At 64.4% G+C, this 17,950-nt stretch overlaps 3 protein-coding genes across 3 annotated transcripts; 1 reads left to right on the forward strand and 2 right to left on the reverse strand.

Moving 5' to 3' along the window:
* Window positions 1–875: 875 nt before the first annotated feature.
* ALKBH4 (alkB homolog 4, lysine demethylase) lies at window positions 876–7,094 on the reverse strand. The gene is made up of 3 exons (XM_032326641.1): window positions 6,922–7,094; window positions 4,322–4,519; window positions 876–1,825 (listed from the first exon to the last, which is right to left on the reverse strand). The coding sequence occupies exons 1-3, from the start codon at window positions 7,042–7,044 to the stop codon at window positions 1,238–1,240; spliced, it is 909 nt and encodes a 302-aa protein (XP_032182532.1). The 5' UTR covers window positions 7,045–7,094; the 3' UTR covers window positions 876–1,237.
* A 60-nt stretch (window positions 7,095–7,154) lies between these two features.
* LRWD1 (leucine rich repeats and WD repeat domain containing 1) lies at window positions 7,155–13,621 on the forward strand. Its single transcript, XM_032326640.1, has 15 exons — window positions 7,155–7,351; window positions 7,867–8,101; window positions 8,203–8,319; window positions 8,808–8,948; window positions 9,380–9,484; window positions 9,738–9,860; window positions 9,940–10,054; window positions 10,281–10,390; window positions 10,558–10,765; window positions 11,216–11,288; window positions 11,372–11,512; window positions 12,655–12,746; window positions 12,915–13,070; window positions 13,154–13,266; window positions 13,351–13,621. Exons 1-15 carry the CDS (start codon window positions 7,272–7,274, stop codon window positions 13,489–13,491), a joined length of 1,950 nt encoding a protein of 649 aa, XP_032182531.1. The 5' UTR covers window positions 7,155–7,271; the 3' UTR covers window positions 13,492–13,621.
* On the reverse strand, window positions 13,580–17,335 carry POLR2J (RNA polymerase II subunit J). The gene is made up of 4 exons (XM_032326651.1): window positions 17,189–17,335; window positions 15,962–16,051; window positions 14,603–14,777; window positions 13,580–14,074 (listed from the first exon to the last, which is right to left on the reverse strand). The coding sequence occupies exons 1-4, from the start codon at window positions 17,239–17,241 to the stop codon at window positions 14,039–14,041; spliced, it is 354 nt and encodes a 117-aa protein (XP_032182542.1). The 5' UTR covers window positions 17,242–17,335; the 3' UTR covers window positions 13,580–14,038.
* Window positions 17,336–17,950: the final 615 nt, after the last annotated feature.

The raw sequence follows: 17,950 nt of genomic DNA on the forward strand, positions 1-17,950 counted from the left end.
GGGGCAACAGGCTTCTTTGCTGAGTGGCTCTCCTGGCCTTCACGGGCCTCCCCCCCATAGACCTGGGGGTGCATTTCCCACACAGAAGTGTGGCGGAGGATCGTGCAGGCTCCACACAGGGGTGCTCCAAGGCCTGGCCTGTCAGGGCGAGGCGCCCCCACCCTCAGGTCCCTGTGGAGCAGACCCCCAGGCCTGCAAGCCCACCGAGCTGTTCACATGCAACAGGACTGGCCAGGGCCCCAGCCAGGCCTGCATCTGAAGCCCAGTGAGGAACCCAGAGCAGCGTCTGTGCGGGTCACAACTCCGGGAAGGAGCCGTCCTCCACCCTCCTGCTCCAAGTGAGCTGACCCCGGGGACCCCCCGCTCCGCAGCTGGGCTCAGTTCCGCCACTAGAAACCTAGCAGCCTTTCCTGGGTCTCCAGAGCGATGCCACTTCAGACAGTGCGTGGTGGCCAGTGACTGCCCTCCCACTGCCAACAACTCACAGAAGGTTCTAGAATGACTGAAGACCAGCGCGGACCATGAACCTTTCTGGGCTCTGACAGGGCCCCTGGTCCCAAAGTCTGGCACCGAGCCTGTGGCTGGCGAGCGTATCTGGTCTTAGGAGCAGCAGAAGAGGGCAGGCTGCCCTCCACGTGAGTACCCCGCACGGCACCAGTGTCCCCCTACTTTTTCACAGCATGAGGCACGGGAGGAAGGTGGGACCAGACTGTCTGGAGATCTCTCTGTCCTCATGGCCCCCAACACCTCCGGGGGGATCAAGCGTGACAGAGCCTGACGCAGAGGCGGTCACCAGCTCTGAAGGCTGAAATAGTAACTTTAGGTCTGTCGATTCTGCTCTCCGACTCGCTCCCCAAATGAAAGGACCGGAGAACGGGGTTATCAGGGAACTTCACTGAGAGAGGGATCAAGGAGAAAGCGTTTTTAGGTGGTACTGACATGTTTAAGTTCAAATGACCCCACTGCCCTCCAACGGTGACAAGCCAGCCACACAGGCGGCCACGGGGGAGGTCAGACAGGACTGACCCAAGGCCCGGTGCCATCCCGTCCGGCTCCCAGGCAGGGCCCACATCGTCGTCGCGTCAGGATGCTGCGCCGTCTTCTCTTCAAAGCTACTAAGCTGGGGAGGAAGCGCCCCCGTGCCGGGCGTCCCGGCCTGAAATCCTGGCGGACAGTCAAGCCCGGAGCCGGCGCCCTGGCCAGGCCCGGCCCCAGCTCCCGGCCCCAGCTCGGCGGCTCACAGAGGTCTCCCCTGGAAGGACAGGGAGATCTGCAGGAGCTCCTGCCCCAGCTCCTGCTGCCGCCCGCCGGGCCGGAACTCAGCCGACAGCTCCCTGAAGGTGGCGCAGACGCGGCGGGCCTCGATGTGTCTGCGGTGGATGGCGTGCTTCCACTGGTGCCGCGCGGCGCCCGAGAGCACGAGCAGCGAGCGGCGGGGTAAGGGGACGGCCACCTCCACCTCCTGGCACAGGACGGACCTGCTGGGGGCCATCACCCCTTCCACCAGGGCCTCCGGGAAGCCAGAAGGGGCCAGACAGAGCAGCAGGCTGCCGGGCGCCTCCCGGGACATGGACAGCACAGTCGGGGACAGGAGGTTGAGGCTCACCAGCCGCTCCCCCCACAGCCAGGCGTCATCCAGGTGGGGGTCGATGGCCGAGCCCCGCTCTGGGCAGTAGTCCAGGTTACACTGCTCCACGGGCCGGAAGTCCTCCAGGATGGGGTACAGGCCCATCCTCCGCACCACGTCCCGGCTGAAGCTGGGGAGGCCGCTGAAGCCGGCAGTCTTGAGCTTCTGTTTCCGGAAGTTGACTTTGGGGCCATAGTCCTGAAGGGTGAGGGCAGAGAGGAAGAGGAGAAGTGCCTCAGTTTACAGGAATGGCTATCACGGGCCAGGTCTGAAGATCTGACCGCGGAGACCAAGAGAAGCAAAAATGCCTGGCTCTGGACCAGGATGTGCTCCCAGCGGGGGCGGCCGGCCCCAGCGGTAGACACTATGGGAAGAAACAAGGAGGGAAGGGGGTGTGAGGTGCCGGGGCAGGGGCTGTCTTAGGCCGCGCGCAGGCAGAGAGGGAGACAGAGGACCTGCGCGCAGGCAGCGTGTTCTGGGCCGCGAGGCCGACGCGAGACGCAGGAGCCGCGAGGGAGCGTCAGCCCCAGGTGGCCTCATCACATGGTCAGAGCTGGGGATCCCGGGGGTTCAGAACCGAGACAGAGAAGTTCCGCTCCCGGCTACACACCCGGGACTGGAAACACGGCCATGCAGACACTTGCCAATGGGTGTTCACGGTGACACCGGGGCACAACAGCCAAAGGGTGGGCACAGGCCGGTGTCCGTGATGGGACAAATGGATGAAGGCGTGGGGGCAGGTCCGCACAAGAGGGCCATCTGGCCACAAACGCCACGTGGCACTGTCGGGGGGAGAAGCCGACACGGAGGGCCACGTGTTCTATAATCCTGCTTACGTTGAGATGTCCGGCACAGGCAAAGCCAGACAGAAAGATGAGTGGTTGGCAGGGGACGGGGAACAGGGAGCGACTGCCCCTGGGTACAGATGTCCTTTGCGGGTGACGGGCAGGCCGTGGAGAAGGCTGCACATTCTGAACAGAGCGAACTGTACGTGTTAAATGAGCGGATTTTATGGTCTGGGGATTCTGTCTTAGAAAAAAGCAATCATTAGGGAGGAGGCTTCCAGAACACCCCTCAGACTTGAGGCCCAAGGGATTGAGCATTTATCCACCGACTCCTGCCCCTCGGGCACCCCCCCCAACCCAGTGGCGAGTGGGGGTATCCGGGGCAAACGTCTTTCTCCTTCCGGCTTCAGTGTGTCAGCGTGGCTGGGCGCCCCCGGCAGCGGCAGGCGGAGGAGGCGGCTCGGGGTACAGCGCACAGAGGTGTGACCTAGAGCGTCTCTGGAGCACAGAGGCGGCTTACAGGGACCCCACAGAGCAGCGAGGGGAGCGGAGGTTGGGATGGGGGCCTGGTGGGTTTGTAGCGGAGCAGCGGGTCCATCTGAGGAAGGGGGTCGGGGCCCCGGGAAGCTCCAGAAGGAATCCCAGTGGCAGAGCGGGGTGGGGGCCGTGGGGGCAGCGGGGGTGCGGAGTGCCGTGTTCTCAGATTCCGGGCATGTTCTGAAGGAAGCAAGTGGACAGGGAAGACCGGGCCGAGGGAGAGAAATCTGGAGAGCTGCACGGTTTCCGGCGCGAGCAGATGGAAGGGGGAATGTGCCGCGCTGCGGACACTGCGGGGGCACCGGGACGGGCCAAGACTCAGCGAGGGTCTGACGAACACGGGAAGCCGGCTGGAGACACGAACGTGGGAGTCGCAAACACACGCACGGTCAGAGCTGTGACTCACGGAGACCGGCCAGGGAGCTCTGGCAACGGAGAGGCCCCAGGGTTGGGCCTGACGACTGGCCGCTGGGTGGGGGCGCGGAGGCCGGGACCCAGCACGGAGGCGGCGAGGGCGTGAAGCGGGAGCAGGAGGAGACCCAGTGAAGACAGAATAGACGACACTACGGAGAGGTTAGCTGCAGAGCTGGGAGGGGGAGCTTACAGGTGGTCTGGGGGAGAAGATCCAGTTAAGAATGACGTCGAGGACAGAGGGGAGCAGGGTCGGACAGCACCTCGGAGTTCGAAGGGGGCTTGGAGAGAAGCCTGGCTCCGAGGTCGAGAAAGGCACGGCCCGCGCGGCTTTCTCGGGGTGGGGGGTGCATGGGGAAGGTCCAGAAGGTCCAGTCTCCCCAGGGGAGACGGATGTGACCGCCGGAGCAGAGCAGCTGGGCGTGAGGCCAGCAGCCAGAGGAGTTGGACTTGCCCGGGGCTGGAGTTCAGCGAAAGGAGCAGGACAGTGGGGGGCGCCAGGGCACAGGAGCCCCAGAGGAAGTGGCTGATGATGGACAGGCCTGAAGTCACTGAGAGGGAGGGAGGGAGAGAAGGCAGAGTACCGCGGGGAGAGGCCAGGACCTGGGGGTCGGATGGGGAACGGCTTGAGTGGGAAGGTGAGCGGCGGCCTCTGAACACCCTGAGAGCAGAGCATCGGTCTGCCCTACGGCCCTGCCGCCCCGCAGCCGGTGAGTCTGGTGGGAAGCGGAGAAGGCCAGGCCTGCCTGTGCCCCTTCCTCCAACACACGCCACACACCGCTCCCCTGGCCGCCCAAGCCCCAGGGTCAGGGGCGCGCACCCCCTAATGGCCCTGGGGCGCTGTGGCTGCAGAGAGAGGCCCTGGAGGGATGTGAGCAAAGGGGTGTGGGGCGAGGAGTCCGAAGCAGGATGACTCCTCCCTGACCAGCCAGCCCGGTCCTCCCCGCCTCCCGAGGCCTACCTGCTTCCTCCGTCCAGACTGGGAGAGCTTCCAGGGCTCCCGGTCCATCAGCTGCACCATCTCGGCTTCCTCCTCCCGGGTCACAAAATCCTCTATCACCGTCACTCCGGGGAAGGGGAAGGCCCAGCCTTCAAAGTCAGACTCCTCGGCGCCCACGGCCCAGCCAGTGTCAGAGTAGTAGATGAAACGGTGCGTTTTCTGCAAAAGAAAGAAGAGGGACCTGGAGCCCCTGAAGCCACACTGGAAAGCAGCTGAGGTCCGCAGGGAGGCAGAACCCTTCCCCGCCTGGGGCTGCCTCCTGGGAAGGGCCCTTTGCCTGTCCTTTCTCACTCTCCTCATTTTTTTTTTTTTTTTAAAGATTTTATTTATTTATTTGACAGACAGAGATCACAAGTAGGCAGAGAGGCAGGCAGAGAGAGAGAGAGAGAGAGAGAGAGGGAAGCAGGCTTCCTGCGGAGCAGGGAGCCTGATGCGGGGCTCGATCCCAGGACCCTGAGATCATGACCTGAGCCGAAGGCAGCAGCCCAAACCACTGAGCCACCCAGACGCCCCTCACTCTCCTCATCTTACAGCATACACGTAACTACAGTCTGCTCTCTGTTTTAAAAATGAGGTGACTCAGCCCAGCAAAGTTCAGGAATGAGCCTGAGGCTGCACAGCGGGGCGCCGCCTGGGAGTCCACACTGCTAGTGTCGCTGTGGGGTGTCCTCCGGCCTCCCTGGCCATGGCGGGGACTAAAGGAGAGGAACCCAAGGCTGTCCAGAGGGCGAGCATGCTGGGCAGCCAGAGGGGAGATGCCCTCCCCGCGGTGGGGGTGACTCTGGGCTCCGCCCCCCTCTGCGGCTACAGAGGCACTGCCTGAACTTTCCTTCAAAAGAGGGAACTTGCCAGCCATCCTCGAGGAGTGCCCAGCGCACAACCTCCTGCCACCTCAAGTTTGGGGCAAAGGCCACCCTGGTCCCAGGCAGCCCCCAGCCAATGACTCAGCACAGGTCTGGCTCTTTCTACCCGACTCGGGACTCCTCTCTCCATCAGTCTGCTCAGGGGCTCCCAGCTGGACTGGCCATGACTTTGTCCCAGCTGCATGGCAGTCTGAGGTCCGCCCTGTCCAGTTAATCCTCCTTTACCCCAAACCCCTTACATTTCATGGCTACTGCTGCCCACTCCGGCTGGGAACCATCGCGCCCTCCGTCTTCTGGCACCTCACACGGAACACATTAAAATCGGGGATCACCCTGTACCTTCTGCTCATCTCACAGCCAGCAAGTCGGGCTACCCCCACACCCGCGGGCACGGGCTAAGTTCAGACTCTCGGCACTTCTCAGGCTTTCCTTGTAGCCAAAATATACAGGACATAAAACTGCCATCGTCACCATCTTTAAGTGTACAGGTAAGCGTTCAATCCGGTCACGCTGTCCTGCACCCATCCCCACCTCTCTAAAACTCTGGACTCAAAACAAGTGGTCTTTTCTGCAAGCCCCAGGGACCCACCATGCTACTTGCTGACTCTATGAATGTGATTCCTCTACAGGCTTCCCGGAAGCGGAATCCTGCAATATTTAATCCTCTCGTGAGGGACCTTTCACTCAGCATATAATGACCTCAGGATCCGTTCGTGTCACAGCAGGTGTCAAACGCCCTTCAAGGCACATAACATTCCATGGGACACAGGCCACGTTTGTTTACCCGCCCAGCCACTGCCGGACACTTTCACTGCTTCCATGTCGTAGCTACTGGGATCCACGGTGCTAGGAACGGGGGCGTACAGGTCTCTCTTCAAGGGTCTGCTTTCGAGTCTACCCAGAACTGCTGGATCACATGGTAATTCTACTTTTCGTTTGCTGACACATCACCAGATCACTTTCCACAGGACCTTCCAAGCTTTTACCGGGGATGCTGTGGGAATTTCTGCACTGGCTTCCGAGATTCCATCCCTTCCCATCTGCCTCCCCACGTCCTGGGACCTTTCCAAAACTCACCCCTAACTTCCTCTAAAACCCTGAGCGGCAATCCGGGGCCCTCAGAACAAGTCCAGCCTACCCAGCCACCACACACGGAGCCCTCTGGGTCAGGGCGGCCGGCCCCTGAAGCGTCACGCTCCTTCCAAGCCCGGGACCTGCCCCAGCCCTGTACCCAAGCAGTCCCCCAGCGGGAACGCCCTTACCGTCCCCCACCCCAGGCCCGACAAAGCCTCTGGATCCTTTTTCCTTAATTAATTGGAATTAATTTCCTCCTTGACCACTTCCGCTCAACGGTGTCTAGGGCACTTTGCCCTGCCTGGTTTTCGGCGTCCTCTTTTTCCTGGTCGTCTCCCCACTCCGTGAAGCTCGCAGCCCCGGACGCAGGGGAGGGGGCGCGGGGGAGGGGGGCGCTACGTGGAGGTTTGCTGTCACACTCTCCCCAGGACTCAAAGGGGAGTTGTGGTCGGATGGCACCCACTCCAAGCCCACCCCTCAAAGCGCTCCTCTCATCCTGCAATGCCCCCACAGCGAGGGCCCTTGAGAGGGGTTGGTCCGGGGCCCGTCTTCGAAGCCAGTCTGGGCCTCAGTTTCCCCGTATGAAGAAGGGAGTTGTGGCACGGCCCCTGCCCCAGCCCTCACCTGCGGGGGGTGCTGCCAGGGCGGGTCACCTCCGCGCTGCCGCTCGCAGATCAGACAGGTCCGGATGCCCTTGCAGCCGCATTCCCGGAGGACCTCTGGGGAAGCCACCGCCGCAGCCGCCATCGTCGCTTCTTGGCGACCAGGGCGCAGGCGCGGAGCCGCGGGGGCCGCTGGGAGTTGTAGTCTGCCCGCGGGACAGGAGGTCCGCGGGGCCGCTTCCTTCCGGTGGTCGCGCGGCACCGCCTCCAGAGTTCCGCCGGGGGCGGACGTTAGCGTCTGTCTCCAGGAGGCACGGACTCGGCCGGACGCCGGTACCGCTAACCGGCCAGCGCGGGCCGTGCCTCGTCGCCATGGGCCCTCTGTCGGCGCGGCTGCTCATGCAGCGAGGGCGTCCCAAGAGCGACCGACTGGGGAAGATACGGAGCCTGGAGTAAGAGGCGGGACGGGGGGCCACGGGGGTCCGCGGGGTCGCGGCCACACAACCCGCCACCCGGGCCTGGGTCGCCGGCCGGTCGGGAAGTAGGGCTGGGGCCCTTGCCCACTCCCTGCCCGGCCCCGTTATCGCCCTGTCGGTTAGGCGGAGTCTCCGACACTCGGGCCGAACGCTGGGCTCCCGTGAAGAGACGGGCCGGCTGGGCCCCGAGTGGCGTCTCCCTGGAAGGGCTCCCGGCTGTGGGGGAGACAGCCCTGCGGCAAGGGTGTAGAGCAGCCTGTTGAGCTAGTTCTTGAGGCCCTGGGCAGCACGGAGGAGCCCCCTTAGAGGATCGGGGAAAGCGTTGGTGGGGGCCAGCTGTAGACCCTTGTGAAGTGGTTACAGGATTTTAACAAGGCGCGGCTGTGCGCGCCAGAGGACCTCTGCCGTACAAGCCTTCGCGGGCGCCCAGGACTGCCCCGGGTGTGAGGCCTGGCCACCCCGCTGAGCCCTCCCTGTCTGCCCCCACCCAGCTTGTCCGGGCTGAAGCTGCTCTCGGAGCACTTGGACCCCAAGCTCCTGAGCCGCCTGACGCAGCTCCAAGAGCTGGACCTCTCCAACAACCAGCTGGAGACGCTGCCCGCCAACCTGGGCCTGTCGCACCTGCGCGTCCTCCGCTGCGCCAACAACCAGCTGGGGGACGTCACTGCCTTGTGCCAGTTCCCAGAGCTCGAGGAGCTCAGCCTGGAGGGCAACCCCTTCCTGACTGTAAGTGGGGGCCCCCCACCTGCCCCAGAGCCAGGGCCCGCACTCCAGCGGGGCTGAGCCACAGCTCGGGGGACACTGAGCGGCTCTCCCTCATCCCCCAGGTCAGTGACAACCTGAAAGTCTCCTTTCTCCTGCCCAAGCTCCGTAAGGTCAATGGCAAGGATGCTTCGTCCACCTCCACTCAGGTGGAGAACCTAAACCGGGAGCTGACCAGCCGGGTAAGGGGGCGGACCCACGTCTCCGGAGCAGTCGGGGGGCCTTGAGGAGCGAGCGACAGAATGGTCATTTGGAGGACCCTGAGGGGGCGTTCCGGGGGCTCTCTGCCCTGACACTGAGCGGCGTCTGTCCCTTCGCCTGACCGTGTTGCTTTGAGCCTGGCTGTGGTGCTTGGCCTCTTTCAAGGAAGGTCCTGCTCTCCGGGTGTGCAGGCAGGGCCCAGCCAGGGACCAGAAACTACCGAACTGCCGCCGCCGCCTCCTCCTCCTCCTCCTCCTCTTCCTCCTCCTTGGGGCTGCTACGCGTGTGTCTGTGCACGCGCATCCTGTGTAGGTTTGTGCACACTGCCGCTAAGGCTGTAGTTCAGGAAGACTTCCAGGAGGCGTTGAAGCAGAGACACCTGTGCCCATGAGATGGGAGGCAGGGGCGCCACGGAGGGTCCAGGAGGTCTGGGGTGGACTGGGGTTGAGTCTGGTCCCTCTTGTTCCAGGTCACAGCTCACTGGGAGAAGTTCAAGGCTGCACTGAGCCCAGGCGAGGAGGCGGAGAAGGCCCAGGCTGACTTTGTGAAGTCTGCTGTCAGGGACATCCGCTATGGGCCTGAGTCCCTCAGCGAGTTCACCCAGTGGCGGGTATGAGCGCTCCTGCTGTGCTCAGAATCTGTTTCCCCAGCTCCTCGATTGGCTCCAGCTGCCCTAGAGGCCTCTGGCCATAAGGGGTGGTAGAGAGTGGGGTGGGTCAGGGAAGGGAGACTTATTGGTTGGAAAGGCCCTTTCCCGGGCGCCTGGGTGGCTCAGCGGGTTAAAGCCGCTGCCTTCAGCTCAGGTCATGATCCCAGGGTCCTGGGATCGAGCCCCGCATCGGACTCTCTGCTCAGCGGGGAGCCTGCTTCCCTCTCTCTCTGCCTACTTGTGATCTCTGTCTGTCAAAAAAAAAAAAAAAAGAAAAAGAAAGGCCTTTTCCCACCTCGGGAAGCAGAAGTTCCCTCTGCCTCAGCATTTGGGAGAGGGGCCCGGGTCCCCTAGGACTGTATCTAGTTCCCCAATGTCCCCACCCTACATAGGTGCGGATGATCTCTGAGGAGCTGGTGGCCTCTGGTGGGGCCCAGGTGCGTGAGGCAGACATCCCGGAGAGGCCTCCGAAAGCCCCGGCTGCCCAGGAACCCAGGGTAAGTGTGGTACCTTGCAACTCCCAAGGACTGCCTAGGGAGACTAGGGAAAGGGGATGGGGCGGAGGGTCCTGGAAAGAAGCCCAGGAGACGGCCCCTGATGCCTGAGCTCGTTCACACTAACCCTGGGCCGGCCCTTGCTTTCCGCCCCCGTGAGAGGGTGCAGGCCAGCCTGTGATGCCGGGGAAGGAAGCACCAGGCAGATGGGCCCGTGGCCCCCAGGTCCTCAGCCCAGCCCCGACCCCCTCCACAGGCCAGGCCGGTGGCCGTGAAACGGCCGGACGACGTCTCACTCAGCCCGTCTCCCAACAAGCGGGTGTGTACCTCCTCTTCGGTCTGCGTGGAGGACAGCGCCCCGGGCTCTGATGACAGCCGGGTAAGCCAGCCGGGGGGCAGGGAGCAGCCGGCAGGGAGCACAGGCTGGGGCAGCTGTGACGCCCCCTCTGCCCCCACAGCCTGCGCTGGACCTGGAGCCCCTGCACTTCCTGCAGTGTCACAGCAAGAACAACAGCCCTCGGGACCTGGAGACCCAGCTCTGGGCCTGCGCCTTTGAGCCGGCCTGGGAGGAGGGTACAGCCACGGCGGGCAGGCAGGGCCAGGGCGAGCACCCCAGGGAACCGGCAGGACCGGCTGTCTAGACGGGGGGCCCAGGGACGCTACCTGGAGGGGGCCGCCTCGGTGGATGGGGGTCCTGGGAGAGAGACAGCCCCTGGAGCCCCGTCAGGGTCAGGAAGGACAGGCTGCAGGGGCGGACGTCACAGACGGTGTGTTTACTGAGGCTGACCCCTCAAAACAGGGCACGCGGGGGCCACCTCCCAGACGGTGGCCACGTGCGGCGGGGAGGCCGTGTGTGTGATAGACTGCCAGACGGGCATCGTGCTGCACAAGTACAAGGCCCCTGGCGAGGTGAGGGCCCGGGGCTGCTCCCGTGGGGCGAGGGGGCAGGGAGGGGGCGGCAGATGACTTGGTCCTGCTGGGTCTCGCTTCCACTGGCCAGAGCTCGCTGGCAGGCGCAGCTCTGCCCCTTAGTGACCCCACTCTCCCCTCCCCCCCGGCCCCCCATCCCCACCCAGGAGTTCTTCTCGGTGGCCTGGACGGCCCTGACCGTAGTGACGCAGGCCGGCCACAAGAAGCGCTGGAGCGTGCTGGCGGCCGCGGGCCTGCGGGGCCTGGTCCGGCTGCTGCACGTGCGGGCTGGCTTCTGCTGCGGGGTCATCCGGGCCCACAAGAAGGCCATCGCCACCCTCTGCTTCAGCCCCACCCACGAGACCCACCTCTTCAGTAAGACCCTCTCCCACGTCCCTGAGGGGGCCCCAGCACCCTGTCCTGCAGTCCGGGACGGGAGGGAGTGCGCGTGGCTGGTGGGCGTCACCACGGCCACCGGGGTCAGCTCCGGCCAGGCCAGGCGCAGTGTGGCTCGGTGGACGACTGACCGGGCTTTAGGTCCTGCCTTCTCCCCTTGACCCGCTCTGTGGCCTGGAAGCCGGGTGGCTGGGCCACCCTGTGACCTGGGTGCTAAGTGTCCAAGCCCAAGAAAGGATGTGTGGGCCTGGCGCGGGCCATGGTAGCAGAGAGGTAGAGACTGGTGGCCCTCAAGTCTTCCGCCTCCCAGCTGTGGCCCTACACACCTCGGCGGGGGCGGGTGGCCTTGCGACCACGGTCTCGTCTTGGGACGGAGCCTGCTGGAGCGAACGGGTCTCCTCAGAGCCTCCTCTCCCCTCCACCACTCAGCGGCCTCCTATGACAAGCGGATCATCCTCTGGGACCTCGGGGTGCCCAACCACGACTACGAATTCCAGGCCAGGTGAGGCTGGGGGCTGGGCAGGGGGCGGCCAGGGCGGCCAGACGCCCGGGTCCGAGGCCTCACCACCTCCTCCCCGCCGGCAGCCAGCTGCTCACCCTGGATGCTACGTCCATCCCTCTGCGCCTCTGCCCCGTGGCCTCCTGCCCAGATGCCTACCTGCTGGCCGGCTGCGAGGGCGGCTGCTGCTGCTGGGACGTGCGGCTGGACCGGCCCCAGAAGAGGAGGTGAGGCTGGCCGGGGAGGCCTTGAAGGCCAGCTCCGAGCTGTCCGGATGCCTGACCTCCAGCACATCTGCCCCGGGGGTGGGACTCAAGCCCCGCCCCATCCTGAGCCGCCAGGGGCGGCTGCTTTCAGGGGCTTCTTCATGGGGCTGGCCTGTCCCCACCTCCCCTAGTCTCTCAAGGAAAGGTCCGTGCCCCATTCCTCACTGCTGCTTGGCTCTGGGACCGGGCCGGGGCAGCTCAGAGCCGTGTTCACTTCACCTTGGAGGGGCGGTCGGGGAGGGTCCGGACAGGGATGAGCCCCCGGGAAGGCTCCTCTGTACCGCCCGGAAGGCTTGGGCCCGTGCTTAGGCTGGCCCCGTGCCCTCGTGCGGCCCACGGCCTTACAGAAGGTGGCCCGTTACTGCCCCCAAAGCGTGGTGTCGAGTGTGAGGGGAGGAGAGGGAGGGGACGAGGGGATGGTGGCGGCGGGTGGGCCCGAGCCTAGATCCCAGCGGGGGGGCCTGCGGGCAGCAGGAGGGAAGGTGCTGGCGCGGGCGGTCCCGCCAGGGAGGCCGGGCCCAGCCTGGAAGTGGGAGGATGCGCCACAAGATGAGGGGGCGGCTCGGGCCCGGGGACACGGGCTCCATCTGCTGGGGCAAGACTGAATCTTGTCCCCAGTGCTGTGGACAGTCTGGGAAGACCTTCAGGGGCGGGGTGACAGCAGTGAGGCAGCTGTGACGTGGGGGCAGGTAACAAAAGCGTCAGGCCCAGCAGTGGCCTTTGTCCAGCCACGTGCCTGTGTGGGCCCTGCCACAGCTGGGAGTGAAGCCCCAGGGCTTCCCCTGTTCCCTGCTCAGCGCAGTCTGAGCATGACCCGGTGGCGGTCACGCCGCAGAGGTGTCTGCTTCTCCTTGTGTTGACATGTGGCTGCAAGCACCGTGTGACCCTGCGTGCACCTCTGCTGGAGACCGTGCAGCAGCCCCTTGTTCCCCGGCCCTAAGTCCCTGCCTTTCCAGACCCTTCCTGTCCCGTGCCAGCCTGCACCCCGGCCGTGCTGGCTCCATGGGCGCGTCTCCTGGCGGAAGCGGAAGGCAGATGGGCGAGGGGGTACCGAGCGGCTTCCTGGGCCGGGGGGCGGCTCAGCAGCACCTTCTGTCCCGCAGGGTGTGTGAGGTGGAGTTCGTGTTCTCCGAGGGCTCGGAGGCGGCGGGGCGGAGAGTGGACGGGCTGGCGTTTGTGAACGAGGATGTGGTGGGTAAGTAGACCCCGCGCGGGGGACGGCCTGGCCTCCTGGGAGCCGAGACAGGCCCTGGAAGGCCTCTGGCGGCAGCTTCTCCTGGGGCTGGGGGCTCCTGAGGGGGCCCCCCGGGCACCATGAAGTGTCTGGAGAGGGGCCCCCACCCAGCTCTGTTCCTCCCCCCAGCCTCCAAGGGGAACGGCCTGGGCACCATCTGCCTTTGGAGCTGGAGCCAGACGTGGGGGGCCCGCGGCAAGCAGTCCTCGCTGGCGGTGGTGGTGCTGGCGCGGCTGCAGTGGTCCCCCACCAAGCTGGCCTACTTCTCGCTGAGCACCTGCCCCGGTGAGCCCCCGCACCCCGCTGCCCCCTCACCCCCTGTGGCTGTGCCCCGCCCGGCCCCACGTCTCACTCTGAGCCTCTGGCAGATGAGGGCATCGTGCTGTGTGGGGACGAGGAGGGCAACGTGTGGCTCTACGACGTCCGGCGCCTCCTGAGCCAGCAGGCGCCGCTGCCCGCAGCGCCGCAGGCCCCGATGCAGGTAGGTGCCCTGCCCAACCCCCCACCTGCTGCAGGGGCTGCTGAGCAGGAAGCTGGAGCCCCGCCCCCCTCTTTTGCCCCCCAGATCCTTAAGTGGCCCCAGCCCTGGGCCCTTGGCCAGATGGTGACCAAGACCATGGTGAACACGGTGGCGGCCAACCGCACCTGTACCTACCTCACGGCTCTGACGGACTCCAACATCGTCGCCATCTGGAAGAGACAGTAGCCGGCGTGGGGCTCCTGCCTCTAGGGAGGTGCACGAGTTCTAGGGGTCCGACTTAACTTATTCCGCTCCGGGGCAAACGACCAGACTGTTTTTATCGGGGAATATTTTTATTAAACTCTCTGCTGTGTAAGAAGGCTGGAGGGCTGCTTGGGGCCCCGGCTGGCGTGCCGACGCGGTGGGAGGCCGGCCGAGCCGCGAGCAGAGGCTGCCTGGCTGCCGGCCCCACGCCTGGCCTGGGTTCCCGAGAGCTGGTCTAGAAGTTCAGTCCCACCAGCTCCTCAGCCAGGAATCCGGGGTGCAGGGCCCGTCCACGATGGGAAACCAGTCCTCGGCCTCCACGCGCCCCATGCACCTGCTGCCGCCGCAGCACCCGGTCAGGCCTCCTGCTGCTCTTTATCAAGAAAGCAAAACAAACCGTGTGTAGGACATGTCGGTGGGGACGGGTTCACCAGGATGTCCCCAACGTTGGGGAAGCTGCTCTCCTCTACTGGGAGCTGAAAAAGGTTCCAGCGCAGGGTAGGAGCCGGCCCAGCAACACTTCCCGCCGCTACTCGATGCCTTCTTGCTTGTCTTTAATGGCCACCTGAGGGGAGAGGGGCGGCGTCCACTTAGCTTAAAGGACCACGGTGAGAAAGCAGCGCCGTGGCCCTGCGTGCCCCCTACCCCATCTGCCTGAAGGGCAGGGGCCACTAGTGAACATGGACAAGCCGGGGTGTCCCTCTACACCCAGGTCAGACGCTGATGCCCTCTGCGTGGACAGGTGTGACCACCCCCCTCGGCCTCCTTAACTGGAGCGCCACCCTGGGACAAGCTGCCCCCTACACAAACACCCCGGACATGGCCAGGCCTTACCAGAGAAGGCTCGGGGAAGCAGGCCCAAAGGGCCGCAGGAGCCCCACACCCGGCCCGCAGGAGCCCCTGGAGCAAGCACTCCGGTTCCCACCCGTGCCTGCACCCAGCAGGCCCCCAGCCTTAGCCCCCTACCCCTCCCTTCGTCCACGTCCTACGGAAGTGCCTCCCCCCACGCCCCCTAGAGCTCAGGACACTCCACGGGCTGTCCGGGCTGGGGGCACGAGGACAGCGCCGCTCCCCTGCACGCCCGGCCGCTCACCCGGAAGCGCTCCTCCAGCAGGGAGAGCTCGCTGATGAGGTCCGTGATGGCATTGGTGAAGGCCTCCTGCGGGCTGTAGTCCGGGGTGGTCTGCACCCGGATGATGATCTTGTGCTCCAAGGGGTGGGGGACTTTGTAGCCGGCGAACAGCACCTGCGGGTCCTTGAGCAGCTGTCTGTCGGGGGGAGTGACACGGGGTGCTGAGCCGAGCACCCGTGGGGATGACCAGGCTCTAACCAAGGCCTCTTCCCACTGAGTTGAGGCCTGGAAGCCAGTACAGCTGGGGGCGCTGACCCCAGCGGGTTCCCTGCTCTTGATTTCCCCCAAAAAATCTACCAAGTAAAACATTTCAAAAAAGATCTCATGGGGGCGCAACACACACACACGCGTGTGCACAGCATCCATGAGGATCAAGGACCCCACCCCAGGCAGCCCGAGTCTAGTAGCCAGACAAAGCCCAGGACGAGCGTCTTGACAGCAATAAGGGCAGGAGGCGGAGAAGGCTCGGCCCTGAGCAGGTGGTGAACGGAAGCTCTCCGGGCAGCACCGGCTGGCAGCTGCCGCCCACACCCCTGGGGCCCCATCTGCAAGGCTGGCAGCCTGCGTCTGCGTACCATGCCCTGGGCCCACGGGGTCCTCCAGAGCAGCTCGGTCAGCAGTAGGCACCATGAGGGAGGTCCCTTGCATAGGTGGGGACACGGCTCCCAGAGCAGGGGAGCTGCAAGGCCCTAGAAGGGTCTGGGGGCACCACTGGCGTGGCTCAGAGTGGGAGTCACCCAGACGGAAGACCGCCGACCCCACATGTACACCGCGGAAAGACCCGGCTTCACCCATGGTGTCTTCAGCACAGAAATGACAAGACCTTAGACCAGAACAGCAACCACATCACCAACCTCCTAGCTGGTCAGGGCTACACTGGTGTAAACACGCACCCACCAACCCACATCCGCTGTCCACCGGGGCACCAGCTAGCCGCAGAGCCTCTCCCACCTTCTCCCCTCCTCCCAATAACAGCCAATCTCTGGCACATCTGTCTGTGTGCGCCAGGTGTCCCAGAGATCATCGTCCCGAGGAGGGGGGGGTGGCAGCACGCCCGGACTGTCCCCCCTGCTCCTCAGCACAGAAACACAAGCAGGCCCGCATCTCTCTGGCTTGCCCCCGGTAAATCAGACACATGGCGGTGTGATCGGATCGAGGTCAGCGTCATCTTGGAGAGAATGAACTGGAATGTGGGAACTGCCAGAGCAAGCTCTCAGACCTTCCTGCAGCTCAGAGACTGCGGGAAATCTTCCAGAATGTGTGTTTTGCCTCAAAGACCCCCAATAAACGCTTTCCAAGAGCCTCTGACGTGGAACTTACGATTTAATGATGTTTCCTAGCGTGTGGTCTTCTTTGTTGATGGTGAACAAACAGGCATTGGGTACCTTGGTGTCCTTGTTAATGGTAATCCTGGGAAGAGGACGAAGCAACAGGTGAGGACACCATCTCTTCAGCCATAAAGACCTCTCGGACTCAGAGCAGCAGAGGGGCTACACCCTGATTCTGCAAGACCCTCACCTGCTCTGGACTGCTCCTTGGCACCACTGACATTTTAGGGTCGGTAATTCTATTCTGTAGGGGGCTGCCTTGTACACCGTAGGATATGAGCAGCATTCCCCGGTCTGTACCCACGAGCAGCACCCCCTTTGTGACTATCAGAACTGTTGGCAGACGTTGAAAAAGTCCCCTGGGGAGCAAAATGGCCCCAGATGCCAACCGCTGTTCTCAAGGACGACGAAGATAGACCGCAGAGCCCTGCACACCAGGCTGTTAAGAAAAAGCCAGAGTTGGGGCATCTGGGTGGCTCAGTGGATTAAGCCTCTGCCTTCGGCTCAGGTCGTGATCTCAGGGTCCTGGGACCCAGCCCCGCATCGGGCTCTCTGCTCAGCGGGGAGCCTGCTTCTCCCTCTCTCTCTGCCTGCGTCTCTGCCTGCCTGTGATCTATCAAATAAATAAAATCTTAAAAAAGAAAAAGCCGGTGTTTCAGAGGGTCTTCTTCGTCCTGAGCCCTGGCCTAAGCACTTTCAGTAAATTACCTCGTTAAGCTCCCCTCGGAGAAAATCCCGTGATTGAATACAGCAGGAAGCCTGTTTACCAGAGAAGGAAAACGGGCCTCGGGCAGCTTAAGTCATTTGCCCAAAAACATGGAGACGTTAAGTGAGGGAGCCGGGCCCAGGCGGAGAGACCAGGGGACCACATTCCCTTGCTCGCTGCAGGCAAGGAGCCCCTGAAAGCTTCTCACAGGCCAGTGAGGATCGGTCGTGAGCCGGAGAGGCAGCCCTTGGCTGCAAAGGCGGCGGTCAGGAGGCTGCCGGGCACCCCGGTTCCCATACACAGCGCACTTCCCGTGGGCGCAGGCAGTTCCCGAGCCTCTCCGCGCCTCGTGTTCCTCCTCTGCTGCGCGGGGCCACTGACCACCGGCCCGCAGCGCCGGCTCAAGGCCGCAGACACAGTAAAAGCTCCTTCCGTCTCCCCGCTGTGGACGAGCCCGAGAAGCCCCAGGCTCCGCCCGCGACCCCCGGCCCACCCCTCGCCGGCTCCACTTACTTTTTCTCGCCCTCGAAGAGCAAGAACGACTCGAAGGCGGGAGGCGCGTTCATCCTAGCGCCGCACCAACCTCCAAAGCCGAGACAGCCGCCACCACCGCCAGCAAAGCCTTATACCACCACCTCTTCCGGGTTAGCGACTGCTTCCGGGTGGCGGCTCCGCACGCCCCTAACGCCCTCCCCACCCGTGAAGTCCGGCTGCTTGCCCCCCAGCGGCTCGGGGGATGTACTGCAGGCGCGAGAAAAGCCCGGGGACGGAGTGGGCGGGTGGGTCTGCGCATGGGTGAACCCGGGTTGCGTCTACGCGTTCGCGGCCGCGTAGCTGTGCTTGGGGCTCCGCTGGCAGCGCCCGGGACTGCTCTGTGCGCGGTGCGACGGCCTCTCTCCGCTCCCCGTGATCCTTCTTTGGAAATGTGCCCTTGGAACACCCAGCGCGGGGCCCTCAAGTGGAGAATGGAGCCGCAGCGCAGGGGGGCCGGCGGGGGGGCAGGGGAAGCCTCGTGGGCGTCCGGCCCCGAGCGGGCCGGTGCGGATAAACCCCCTGCCGAGGCTGCCTGCCACCAGAGGCCCCCTCCTCCCCGGCCGTGTTGTCGCCGGCTTGCCCAGTGGGCATGTGGCCTGAGGAGCCGCTTGTCGGGCAGTCAGCGGGTGAGGGCGGGGGCCAGGCAGGTGCACCTGGCGGGGAGAGAGGAGCTTGGAGGGCCAAGCGCAGGAGCCCGCTGGGACCGGCGGGTAGTTTGCAGACTAGTTTGTCATCAGGGCC

This window comes from Mustela erminea, chromosome 20 (assembly GCF_009829155.1).
Source record: "Mustela erminea isolate mMusErm1 chromosome 20, mMusErm1.Pri, whole genome shotgun sequence".
Classification (NCBI taxonomy): Eukaryota; Metazoa; Chordata; class Mammalia; order Carnivora; family Mustelidae; genus Mustela; species Mustela erminea.